The sequence below is a fragment of the Thunnus thynnus genome, chromosome 10 (assembly GCF_963924715.1).
Source record: "Thunnus thynnus chromosome 10, fThuThy2.1, whole genome shotgun sequence".
Classification (NCBI taxonomy): Eukaryota; Metazoa; Chordata; class Actinopteri; order Scombriformes; family Scombridae; genus Thunnus; species Thunnus thynnus.
In genome coordinates, this window is record NC_089526.1 from 6,355,433 (window position 1) to 6,369,141 (window position 13,709).

The window sequence follows — 13,709 nt, forward strand, 5'->3', positions numbered from 1 at the left end:
GCTTGGATTGTACCTCATTTGTACTTTGCTTCGGACAAAAGCATCTGCAAAATGAATAAATGTAATGTAAATGTAAATATGACTCTAGATCCAGCAGGCGATTAGCTTAACTTTGCACATTCTTGTAAAAAATGACATGTTGTGGTTTCTACACGGGAGTTACATACTGAAACTATTTCTCGGGGTTGTGGGTGTATTCTGAAACTCTGGACAGAGCCAGACTTCATATGGAATAGACAGATGTGAGAGCGGTTTTGATCTTCTCATCTGACGCTCAGCTAGAAAGCTATTTCCCCAAAATGTCAAACTGTTCCTTTATCCTGTAGAGATCCAGCGGAGGTTTGCTGAGCATGCAAGCTCTTTTTCAGCCAGCTGTCAGAAGCTTCACTTCATCAGTCTTGGGCATTAAGATACTTACTCAAGGACCCCAAGGTGATACCTGTTTGCCAGAGACGATTGTAATGATGAAAGATTGCCTTATTAGAACCATTTATGGGATTCAAACTGACTTCCAGCTAGAAGTTCACCCGTCTAACCCTTCAGCTTATTCAGCTTTCTGAGCTGCAGCAATGTTAACAGACTGATTTGGTCACGCTGACATATGTTAAGACGCTGCAAACAATTTCCTCACAAATGTTTGGAGAGAGATTTTTTTCTGGGTCACAAAGAAAAAGAAAAAAAATCTCCATACTTGTGTTTTTTGGGAATTTCTTTGGCAGAAAAGTCATCCAACTCAAATGTTGGCACAGATTTAGATGACTGAAATTGGTCTCCAAAAGATTCCATACAGGTCAAGTCATACTTCAGGTAGCCCAGAGTTTTTAACCATTTGCCAGCTGTGACCTTAGTCCAAGGTCGTAAATTTCTCATGACCCCAGCAATTAAGGAGTTTTCATTCAATCACGTTTCTTTGATTACAAATATCAATACATCAGTCTTTAAAATCTCTTGAGACCTCATTTGTGACCTCATGTGGAGAAAAACTCTGAGGTGGCCTCCAAGCTTTGTCTGATATACACAAACATACACAAAAACTGATATATACACTTACGGACACACACACAGTTATCAGTGTGTGTGTGTGTGTGTACATATTTATGAAGGAGATAGCAAGGAGAGCTGGAATGTGTCTCATTTCCTGCGGGCTGCCTGCTGTGAAGAGCCTGCAGGATCCGTCTGAAGTGTCAGCCTCCTTCTGCCTTCCCAGGGCATCGTCGCTCTCTCTGGGTGATGGATATCCACAGGAGTGGGGGCGGAGGAAGGAAGAGAGGATGAGAGAGAGTTGTTACATAATAAGGCGATGTCTTTATGAAGATAGCGGATAAATGGCTTGTCAGGCCAAGGATTTCTTCAAAGGGGAATTAACTAAAATAAGTGGTACAAAGTAGTTTTTGTCAAATATACTCCCAGTGGTGACATCTTTGGTGCAAAGCCGGCATTATTATTATAATCTGTTTCTTTGCTGAGTTGTTGCTTTTTTTCATGAATAATGGGTTCATTTAATTTTGTCAGCTTTTAGTGTTCGAGGATGTTTGTTCTCTTTCTTTGTTCAGTCATGTTGGTAGTTTATTTCTTCTTCTCTTTCTTATTCCAAGCATTTTTTTTGGTTTTGAAACTTAACATCAGGTGTTGAGAATAGCAAATGTATAACCTTTCATTAATATGTCACATTTTACCTTTTACAGCAAAGTAACTGCACCCGAAATATTTCCACTTTCACCAAACTGTTTGAATGTTCTCTGCTTTGTCCGTCCAGGTTAACCACTGCGGGACCCAGGCCCCAGTGTGGCTGTCTCTGGGTGAGGGTGAGTCCCTGCCGGGTCCGCTGGAGGTCAGGCAGCTGACGGCCTGCGCTGCCTGGCAGTTCTTCCCGAGCAGCAGCAAGGACTGCTGTCTGTTCCGCATCCCGGTCACCGTCCGCAACTGTGGAGATTTCTACGTTTACCTGCTGCAGCCTACGCAGGGATGCATGGGATACTGCGCTCAGGGCAAGTCAGAGCATGGTGGTGACATAATATTCATTAAAAAATATATTATACAAACCACTAAAAACAAAACAACCATTTTAAACATGCAATAGCTGATTTCTTGCCCACTTAAAGGCAGCAGTAACAAGCTCTAAACTTAACACTGACAAATTATCACCTTTTAAGCTGATGTATGATTAACAGGTCACCAATTAACACATCCTGCAAACACAGAGCATCACAGAAAAATTAGCATTCCTTTGGAGTCGTGTTTCTGGCCACTGCTGAAACGTTGAAGTCCAACATTCACTCTCTTTTTTAGCTCTATTATTGGTCTCCACTAACTCTTCAGGGAAATATATTTCACTTTAGCTGCTAAATCATCCAAAACGTTCACCGTCTATTTGCTAACTTTGTCAGTCTGCACCCAAAAAATGAGCTGAAAGACGCTATAAAGCTCCAGCTCTGCAGAGATGATTACACTCTGTGGTGAGCAACCCGTTTCATATACAAGTGGTCTTGTGATCCATTGTTAATATATTGGAAAAATGTTGATTCAAGCTCTTGTGGTTGTGTTTTCCAAATGTTTTTTAACTCAACATGCTGTCAGTGACTTTCTGTGACTTTGTAGCTTTGACCAGCAGCTAGTACAGCACAGCAGTCGCTCTGTTGGTCGGTTGTGTCAGTCTAAATAAATTAGTGCATGTAGGCTGCAGTATGTGCCAATGTGGGACAAAGCTACACAATCTGAGAGTCTGACTACTGCAACATGTGAGTTAAGATCAGCTGGAGAGGCAGTTCCCACTGGTTCTAATCCCAAGTGAGTAAATTCAGTGTTAGATTTTGTCAAGCTGGCTGGCCTGGTCCTTCTCAGAGAGTCATTCTGAATTAACAAACAAATGCTGAGGTACCCTCAAATTAACAAGTGAGTATTTACTTTCTGTGAAGCCCCTATAAAGAACATCACACAAACATAATACATCACTCTATACCTTAATAATGTGCCATGATGCCTTGTAAAAACAGTCACAGTATGATCATATTTTTTGAAATGTAAGTATCACAATATTTCATCACCACTTTACCCATATTACATCAATTATTGTAGATTCTTATGAGTCTATTAATTTCTATTTAAGGGCTTAAAGTGTATTATTGCACTTACAGTAAATTATACAATAACCACTTACAGACAAAAAGATGTACACAGATTGTCATACATTATTTAAAGTCGGAGTGTGGTTGAACTGTCGACTGGAGCCACATTTGAGGTTTCCTGCCAGTCAGTCAGACAACTCTATTTTCCTTGGCCATGGTTTATTAACTATAATGGCTGGATAATGTGGTTGTTACTTGTCATAACATCTTAGAGACAGCTCACGTCTTCTTCACATGAAATAAAGATGTACTGACATCATGCAAACATACCATAGAGCCCAGACAGAAAGCGGGATACCACATCAATATGCAGAACAAGACCGCATCAGAGTTATGAGTGTGCAGCTTCCCCCTCCATAGGATGTAACATCAAAGCATTTTTTGATCCTGACAACGCTCCCAACCCAACATGCAGCGAGACAGAGATTAAAAGTGGAAACAAAACCGCAACCTTATCGGAAGAATAACACTTTTCAGCAAAAGACTGAACTGCTTCTCAGATAAGCACTTAGAAACAAATTCTCCTCTCTTCCATGTAGTATAATCTATTATGTTAATTAAACCTCGCTTTGAGGCTTTCCACTGGTTTATAATTGAATGCTGTAATCACTCTCCTGTTTTTCTAACAGAGATGTTGGACACTTTACCCACAACGTCACTGACCTGCGGCCCTAATGAGGTGAACGTCGGAGGAACATGTAAAAGTAAGGACCCTGTTGCTGTGTTTATGGCCCGCGCTTGTCTCCTCGTGTTAGGTCAAACACCAAAACAATCAGGAGGTCAGGGAGTTACCATGTGGTCAGGAATGCACCGCCGGCCCCCTTACCGCTCCTCTTAATGAGCTGAGCATGTGTCCCGGTGTCCGCTGGGCCTCGTCTCCATGGTGACGGCCCTCGGCCAGGTTGTGAATTATGCCAAGGCAGGTTTTTAGGAAGCTGGCAGAGATGGAAGGAGGGAGGTTTAATTAGAGGTGAGCAAAAGATCACTAAACATGTTCATTAACTTGTTTTAAATAAATTACACAAGCTCACTTTTCTACTTTGGAATTAATAGAACAGACCAAGCTGAATATTTCCTGGATAGAACTGCTCGTATGAATGAAGCATTAGCTGCTTTCCTCTACATAATTATTTGCTACGTTATAAATTACGACTAGTTTATTTAGAAGTAGCGTTAGTATTACCTCCTCAGAGTGGGGAATTTTTTTTCATTCACTCCAACTGGAATGGAAATTAGCGCTAGCCTCCAGCCAAATGTTAGTAAATTATGTGTGTATGATTTATAAATTTAATATTAGCAGTTAACCAAAAAAGTTAATGATACCACATACTGAACCAATAACAACAAAGCTATTTTCCTGGGTATATAGACACTTAAATGTTAAACCTATTTGTTATTATTGAACATCTCATTCAAACATTAATATGCTGCTATAACAGCCTCCAGTCTTTTGGGAACACTTTCCACAAGATTTTGAAACCTGGCTGCAGAGATTTGCTTCCATTCAGCCACAAGAGTGTTAGTGATGTCTGCAGTGATGGTTGGTGATAAAGTCAGTCAAGTTCTTCCACACCAAACTCAGGAAAACTTTTGTTATGGACCTGACCGCGAGGGCCAAACTGTGCCACGAAGTTGGAAACCTTTTAACCTTTTAGCACTTCGATGATTTTTACATTACTTTCTTGTTGTTTATGGTATTTCTCATGCACTTGTCTACTTACAATCATTTCTTACATTAATTTTGTAAAAAAAAAAACAAAAAAAAAACAAATGAAGCTTCTGTCTAACAGTCTTTCTCATTGCACTTGTACCTGGTCAGCTACTTTTTAACTTTGTACTAAGGCTCTTTTGAGTCACTGTGCTCCAATGCTTGATTGTCTGTCCTCGCTAGATAAAAGTGTCTGCCAAGTAACAAAATGTAAATGTATTGTCTAAAATATCTGTTTATGCTGTAAGATTAAAGATTACATCCAGTTACATTAACTGGAAGAAAGGGTCCAAACCATGAAAAAACCCCAGACCACAGTGTCCACATACTTTTGAGTGTCTACTTGAACTTTTTCAGATGTGAACAAACCTTTATAGGAGGAGATTCAAGAGTCAAATTACAGATTACTTTGACAAAAGATGAAGAGTGTTCAACATATGACCATATGTTTTGATCTCTAAAAAAAGTTCAAACAGTTGCATTGGCTTCCTTCTCCACCTCTGTTGTGTTTTTTTTAACAACATCCACAGAACAATTTGCATAAATGTCATCTAATCAACCCCACTACCCTTTCTTCTTCTCCCCTTGTCAGCCAAGCAGCCTCCCACTCCATCTGCACCAGAGATTGTCTCAGAGGTGATGGGGAACTCCGTCTACCTGAAGTGCAGCTTTGAGAGCAGCTCCAACAGCTCCCTGGGCTTCGTGGTGGCCTGGTCCCGCCTCTCACCTCAGGGCAGGAACGAAGAGCTCAAACAGGAGACCACCATCCAGACCTCCGCCTTCATCGAGCTGGACGGCTTTAACCTCCGGCTGGGGGACAAGGTGAGGCAGGGCTGCAGTGGTTTCACATGATCTTTGTTGGGGTCAGTTTCAGGATGAGTTCTCGTTCAACTTTTAGTCAAGAAGATGACTAAAGGAGCCCAAAACAAGAGCGAGAACTAAACAAAGCACTGAAAAAAACAAGATAAAATAGGCAACAGATATTGTACATTTCCTGCAAATGTAGTTTAAGAACGACTAACATGTCAGTAAAGGCTTTATACTTCATTGGGCTAATATTATTAGCATTGGGCTAATAATATCCATGGCTAACTTAATCTTATTTCAGTCTGAGTTAAACTTACACCTGGCTGTTTACGATCTATAGCTCAGGGTTATTATTGGCTCTGATAACAGTCATAATGGCCTTTCTCTGTGCAATTTCACACTTGAGCATTTCAAAGTCGTATGTTATCCCGGGGCTATTGTGGATCTTAAAAATCCCCATATTTGAAATGAAAACCAAAAGGGGGTAACCGAAGGAAACATTCTACAGTATATTTCAACATTTAATAGTGAAGACCATCCAAAGATAGATCCAAGTCCAAGTGACTACGTATCTTAAAAAAAGGAAACTGAAGATCAGAAGTCAGATCATTCATAGATCATTCCTATGACAATCGACTTCCCATCCGACTGGAAATAAGACATAACTGTATAAATCAAAGATGTTGCTCCTGACTTTGAGCCAACAGCGACTGAAGCTATTATTGAAGCCTGTCAACATGCCGTTTTGTTTTACAGTGCTGTTCGTGTCTGTGACCTGACCTTAGCTATAAAATCTTTTATACATCCAAGATTTTTTCCCCTTTTATTTGCCGTGTCGTTCCCTTTGCTCTCTCTCTCTCACACTAATTCAAATTTTTCTTTATTGCCATGTGTGCGATTAGTTCAGTATTGCCAAAGCAGCAATATACAGTAGTTGTAATAATTTTGAGAAATATTTTAAGACAAGACAACAAATGGTTACTTCATAGAAAGACAAATCATTGGAAAATGATCTCTCCCTCTCTCACTCACTCTCTCAGATTTACTGCTCCACCTCCAGTTTCTTCTTGGACTCGCCCGACATCCGCAGTCCTTCAGTGGAAAGTCAGGAGTTCTTCGCTGGGATCAGGGTATATCACAGTCATCTGACCTTTCACAACAGTGTGTGTGGTGTATCTTGATGAACAGTATTTGTCCAATTATACCACACAGTGACAACAATACGGACAAAACAGAAAGCTGCTGATCTTCCAACATCATAGACGAAAAAACAAAAATATTGCTGCTAATTATGTTGTTTAATTGGTCTTTTGTACAATTCATTCTTACAATTCACAAACTTCTAAAACATTACTGTCTCTTTTTTCTGTCCGTGTAAACAAAGAAAAAGAAATGTGAAGACAAAAATGGAAACTACTACACACTTGATGTTTAACTGCTCAGCTTAATATTTGCCCTGAGTGTTAATCTCAGTGATTTTTATTTGATTTGATTTAATTACCGGGTCATGACCTAGTGCTGAGCCGTGAGAAGTCGGCCACCTGGCTGCAGAGATGTTGTGTAATACAAAAAAGGGAAATTATTTCCACAAGACTGATTTGGACTCATTTGTTGGGCAATAAAACTTTCTAGAACTATATTTAATTTAGATTTTGTTAAGTTTCTTCTTTTCCTCTCAGCCTGGCAGCTGCCGCTCTTTGACGTTACTCGCTGAGGTTCAACTCTAGCAAAGAAATTATTTGTCTCAAGATATATCTGTGTGACTAAAACTTCTCCTTCAGAATGTCATGTAATCTCTCCCTCTATAACCGTTATCTGCAGCTAAGACCGGAGGTGAGCAGTGTCTCTGAGGATGGGAAGCTGTATGAGTTGGTGGTTGAGAGCACAGTTCCCATCCCATGTCTGGAAGAGTCTTCCTCCTCTACAGAACAGTGCACTGTGTCCCTGCAGCTCAGCACAAGCAGTCAAGGTGAGGATGTACGGCAAGATAACGACGAAACATGATAACTGGTTGTTAGCTGTGTGACGTTACTTATTTAAGTAACTAGTTAGCCAGGCATGGTCACGTTAAAGCAGACAAACACTGTTTTAAATGCATTCCCTTACTCTTTTCCTCTTACAAATCGTCAGATATTACATTTTAAATAATTCGTTTTAGATAGTTATTATTTTTGCCTTTTGTTTCAGACATACTGGATGAGTGATGCACCTTGCATGTTATCTCCTTTATCCTTAACATGCATATAAAGGATAATTGTGCAATTAATGGGGGAAATTGTAACTTAAAATTTGCGTAGGTAACTACAAAGAAGGTGTCATTTTACTTCACTTCAAATGTCTATAACAGCAGACAAAGGGTAAGACCATGCAGAGGAGCTGACTGAATTAGCTCATAAACAATAAATAACACTTTTTCTTTCTTTTCTGTTCTTTTCTCTTCTATCATCATGTAAATAACACTGAGTCTAAATCCTTGTTGTGTTGCAGACGAGGTTTTGTTGGGTGCAGATCTGTCTCTGTCCTCATGTGTGGTGCATCTGTCCCGGGGTCCCTGCAGGGACGGAATCTGTGGCCGGGCTCTGGTCCACTTCAGCCCCGTCACTGACTTTGTCAAAGATGGCAACAGGACAACTCAGATCTCTATCAAACCCATCGTCACACAGAATTTCCTCTGGAACGGATACTCACCAGAACCTGCTGAGGTAAACAGATCAGATTATCCTGGGGTGTTTGGAAAAACTGATATTTTGCTCATGGTGTATGAATTCATGAGATGTGGATTTTTAGATATCAAATAGTTCTTCATCTCTCTATATACACAATGCAGCTCATTGCACATTGTAGTATTCCCATTTAACCATCTGATTTATAAGTTTTGTAATGATTTTTCTGCTGCAGCATTTTTTGTTGGTTTTTAAACATGCAGTGAAGAGTTAACTCTTTATTCTTGCACTGTGCTTCTGTATCCTGAGTATTTTAATTTAAGAAGGAATGAAACTGATCTCTCATTTACAGATAAAGGTGAAGGATGTCCCCTCAGCCTACTGCTACTCCTTCACTGATCCTCACATGATCACATTTGACGGCAGGTACTTCAGTCAAATATACAGAAAACATACATTATATATATATATTATACACTGTACTATGTGTTATTGCAGTTTTCATTATATGTAGGAATTTGGATCTGTGATGGAGAAAGATGCCTTTAATGCAGTAGCAAATATCTAGAGTAATTCATTCACCTGATGCATGCTGGGATAGAGAGTTCACAGGAACAGGCAGGTTAAAAAAATCACTTAATGTTCCTTTTTGTTTACCTACAGGCACTATGAAAACTACCAAATAGGAACCTTTGTTCTCTATAAGAGCAGCCTCTGGCCATTTGAAGTCCACGTCCGTCAGTGGGAGTGCGGCAGTTTGGTGCACGCCGCCTCGTGTGTGTGCGGCTTCGTAGCGAGGGACGGAGGCGATGTAATCGCTTTTGACATGTGCAGCGGGGAGATGGGTGAAACCAAGCCGCACCTGTCTGTGAAGAACAGAGACTTGAGCAAGAGTGGCATCCGCATCACCGAGTCCTATCAGGGACGCAAAGTCACTGTGAGTGAGGATGAGTCAGAAAAAATCTGTCTTAACACAAATATAATAATACCTAAATTTATTATGAAACTAACACAGTTTCTGGTATCTATTCACAGCCCAACCTATCAACTTATAGAACAGTACCAGCAAGATTTTAAATTAATAGTTTTGGGAAATTCACTTATCTGCTTCCTTGCTGACAGTGAGATGAGAAGATCGATACTACTCAGACTTCTCATCTTACTCTCAAAAAAGCAACTATTCCTTTAAACTGTTTGGAAAACATTATTAATAACGCTAGTAGATGTGTGAAAAGAAAAAAAAAACTATTGAAATATGACTGCCTTGGTTTCAAAATTTATGCAGACGCTTATTGTTGAAGATACTGTAACATTTTCTCTTCACTCCATGTTATAATTCTGATGTTGTTTTGCAGATGACCTTCTCATCAGGAGCTTTTGTTCGTGCCGATGTGTCCAACTGGGGAATGAGTCTGACGTTGAGAGCCCCCAGTTCAGACCGGAGCCACACTGAAGGCCTGTGTGGGACCTACGACGGACAGTCAGAGAACGACTTCCACGCAGCAGGGGGCGCCACACTGGAGCATCTGCACGCTTTTATTTCTGAATGGAGGTCAGTATATTTTGTCGTGTCTGTCAGTCGACATGAAAGCTCGGCTGTGAGGAGCAGTTAACATTTTCAACAGTGATCAAAGACAAAAGTCCACTTACAGCTTGTACACCTACGTCAGTCTCATCCATGCTTATCACCATTTTTAGCTGCCTAATAAACTCTGATTGGCCATTTAGTTATATATTTGTTGTTGCACTAAACATGCCTTTTGCCATTTTGTATGTGTACAAATTTTAGACATTTTAAGTAGTCGTTTAGCATCTTCACCAAAGCTTTGTTCTAGTATACATTAACTCCAAAGAGCCAAGGCCTCAAACCCTAGGGGCCACAAAAGCCTCAGGTTCACTGGGTGTCAGTTGGATGTACGTAATTTGATTAGACATTGTTTAGACATTTGCACCACTCATCACAATATCAACTAAAATAGGAAGCAGTAGGGGTCCAACAACTTATTTTTTCCCCGGAGCCACCTAACAGGTTGATCCAGCCTCGTACAGACCCTCCTGTCACCCCGCTGTTGGCTCCAGCTGTGTTTCTTCACTGATATCTTCTTCTTTTTTTTTTCCTCTGTCAGGCTCCCTCCAGGCACCAGTCTGTTTGATGCTGTGCCTTCCTCTCTGAGTACACTGAACCCCCGCAAGTTCTGTAACTGTCAGGCAGAACCCCGCCTCACATCTCCACAAAGTCGCTCTCAAGCAGTCACCTCGTCCGACTCCGCCTGCTCTCACTATGGCAACGTGCAACTCCCCAGTGTCATCCCCACTCTGGACGTCACGGCGGAGTACATCGGCTCGGTAGAACTACTCAGAGGTGAGGGGAATCGAAGACAGTCTCTGCCTCCGGGCCTCTTTAGCCAACACACCCAGGATGCTCAGCCACATGAAAGAGGCTTCAGCTCGTCCTCGAGAGCCTCCAGGGATGGAGCAGCCCAGCAGCAGCAGCAGCAGCAGCGTAGGGGCAGGAGGCAGTCCCACCGTTACATATCTAACTCCCCACACCAAAGCCTCAGCCAGTCTGACTTGGAAGGCTTCACTTATTTCTTCCCAGAGGACCATGAACTAGCAGTTCATTTAGACTCTTCCCCAATATGGCCGACACCTTCTGGCCTGACGGAGCAGCAGGCCAGAGCTCAGTGCCATCAGGCTGTGGCAAACTCCAGCATAGCTTTAGGTTGCAGGCGTCTTCTAGAAGAAACGATAGTTAGTCGTGCAGCCGCCATGTGTGTTACCGACCTACAGCTGAAGGATGACCAGTCATGGCTGAATGCAACGTTACCGCTGCTGGAGAACGAGTGTGAGAGGAGGCTGGTGGAGGAGAGGAAGAGAGAAGAAGAGTACCAGGATGTTCTGGCCATCCTTAAGTGTCCTAATCTGTGCAACGGGAATGGCCAGTGCTCGGAGTGGGGTTGTGTCTGCTTCCCGGGATTTGGGTCCTCTGACTGCAGTGTGCTGTCTGGTAACATACTAAACATACACTGACACACAGACGCATCTTATAGAGGTAAAGCCGATCAATCAGCCGATATTAGCAGTAACAGTGCCTGCTTCTCTGCACTCTTTGTCGTTCATGGTGTGAAGACCAGATCCCAGAGATTACTGAGTTGGAGAAGGAGGGTCTGTGTGACGTCCGACAGGGAGATTGCTCCACCATCCAAGTCTACGGTCAAGGCTTTAAGGACTCCTACGAGCTCAAGTGTGAGTTTGTTAAAGAAAAGGTACTTTGTTTTTCTGCTTCTTCTTCTGTTTCTTTTTTCCGACCTGCTCCGCCTAGATTTTTCCAGAGAGTCAGATTTCCCGTTTATTGACAAACATTCTGGTCCAGTGGATGATTTCATCTCAACTACATATCCAAGTATTCTCTGTGGGAGAGCTCAAGAAGTTCTAATAGCTTAACTCAGTTGAGTCTATCGATCTAGTTTCTTTGAGTCCAACCAAAACACGAGAAACTTCCAAGTGTGACTCACAACAGTAACATATTATCACTTTATGAAAAGACAGGTTCACAATTTTTCAGGTGTGTCTTAAAACAACAGTCAGGTACCCAAATGAACACTGAAAGAGGTTTTCCTCCTGTTCATACAGGCTGTTCAAAGATCCCCTTCAAATATGCTTTCAATATACGTTGTGGGAGCCAAAATCCACAGTGTCCACACAGTCATTTTGTGTAAAAATTTATTGAAAGGTTTATCTGAAGATTATATGAGGCTTCAGCAGTCTGAGTTAGTCATAACAAGTGGATATCTGCCACATTTTAGCTTAAAATTCCCTCTTTGTGTTTCTTCAGACAGTGTTTCCTTATTGAGCTGCAGTGGAAATATAGTAACAAAAAGAGGAACCTTGGCACTAAAAAGACTGTAACCTTGAAAGATATCTACTTGATTTGACTCATTTGAAGCTTCATATTAGTTTCAGATAAACTTTTAAATACATTTTTGCACTGAAGGAGGATTGTGGATTTTGGCTCCCATCACTTACACTGTAAATGCATTATGAAGGGATCTTCTAAAGGTCAGTATGAACAAGAGAAAGAGAAAAACCTACTTCAACATTCATTTTTGCACCTGATAGTTGTTTTAAGACAAGCTGAAAAATTGTGAACCTGTCCTTTAAGTTGATATGACCCAAGTGTTAGCGAACAGTATCTTATTTACACATCCAGCAGACAAAGAGCAACATTAGCATTTCAAGTCATGTTTCTGACAAACTGACAAATTTAAGTCCAATATTTATTCTCCTTTCAGCTGTATTTTTGGTCTCTATCGAGGGAAATATTTGACTCTTTAGCCATTAAATGCTTCACTATGTTCACCAGGTACTTGCTAACTGTGTCACAAACATTCTGACCTGACGAAGATCCGAATAGGATTGAAATGTTGATTAAATTTTGTGGCTTAGAGTAAGTGTGCAGGTGTTACCTTCGTTCATTCATACTGCTTTCTAATAGCGTTGCACCTACGTGATGTGTGTATAACTACTCTCCTTTAACTGGTGCTGAGCAGGTAGCATACAGAATTTATTAGAGCTTTTTCTGCCTGCTGCAGCTGGAGACGAGGTTGATAATAGCCATGAGAATAACCCAAACAGTCGGGTTGCAGGCCGTGAAACCAAAACAATGATCTGAAACTCACAAAAATACTCTTTAAAGCTGAGTAGAATTGCAGAGTCTGTTTGTTCATAATTACAAGTGACTCCTCTCACATTATATATAGTAATTTGAGCCATTTTTAATGTAGGAATATATTAAGTACAGCTTTAAGGTTAATTAATACAACGTTATGTGCTTGTTATAATTACCATTGCTGCTGTATAACTCAGAATTACAGCTAACAGGCTAACACTCTCATTGCACTGTGTCGTTTGTCTCTTTCTGTCTTGCTACGTTATCCTTTTCCCTCCCTGTTCCCATCTCTAATTTCTCTCTCTTTTGCACCTTCTCCCACTCATGCCCCCCCCCCTTTCTCTCCCTCCCTATCTTTTGTCCAGTTTGTGGATGGGGAGTGGGTTCTGGATGAGCCCCAGTTTGTTCTGGCCACCTTTCTGGATGTGACGGCTCTGGAGTGCCAGCTGCCTCTGGAGAGCAGCCAGGCTCCTGGAGACGTGGACCTGGAAACAGTGACAAACAGACCGCTGGCCCGCTGGCAGATCAAAGTTAGTCATGTCTCCAGTCATTTCTGCACTGTACACTGGTGAATCTGCTATAAATGAGTAATTTCTCCTCTCTAATGATCCCGGAGTCCTCAAGAAACCTCTATTCTTATTTTGAAAGACATTTTAATTATCTCAGGATAGTCTCTGTATCAGCGTGAACAGTAAATCTGCACCGAAGTAATGAAAAGTGGACAGATGCAATAGATC

At 41.3% G+C, this 13,709-nt stretch overlaps 1 protein-coding gene across 1 annotated transcript in view; it reads left to right on the forward strand.

The window, feature by feature from the left end:
• vwde (von Willebrand factor D and EGF domains) overlaps positions 1-13,709 on the forward strand; it is a 35,304-nt gene that overhangs the window by 4,466 nt on the left and 17,129 nt on the right. The window contains exons 3-14 of the mRNA XM_067600637.1: positions 1,757-1,988; positions 3,755-3,829; positions 5,426-5,655; positions 6,681-6,770; positions 7,462-7,609; positions 8,128-8,342; positions 8,656-8,729; positions 8,967-9,240; positions 9,659-9,855; positions 10,430-11,310; positions 11,433-11,569; positions 13,338-13,502. Of these exons, the coding sequence (XP_067456738.1) occupies positions 1,757-1,988; positions 3,755-3,829; positions 5,426-5,655; positions 6,681-6,770; positions 7,462-7,609; positions 8,128-8,342; positions 8,656-8,729; positions 8,967-9,240; positions 9,659-9,855; positions 10,430-11,310; positions 11,433-11,569; positions 13,338-13,502 (2,718 nt within the window). The remainder of the gene's footprint in view (positions 1-1,756; positions 1,989-3,754; positions 3,830-5,425; positions 5,656-6,680; positions 6,771-7,461; positions 7,610-8,127; positions 8,343-8,655; positions 8,730-8,966; positions 9,241-9,658; positions 9,856-10,429; positions 11,311-11,432; positions 11,570-13,337; positions 13,503-13,709) is intronic.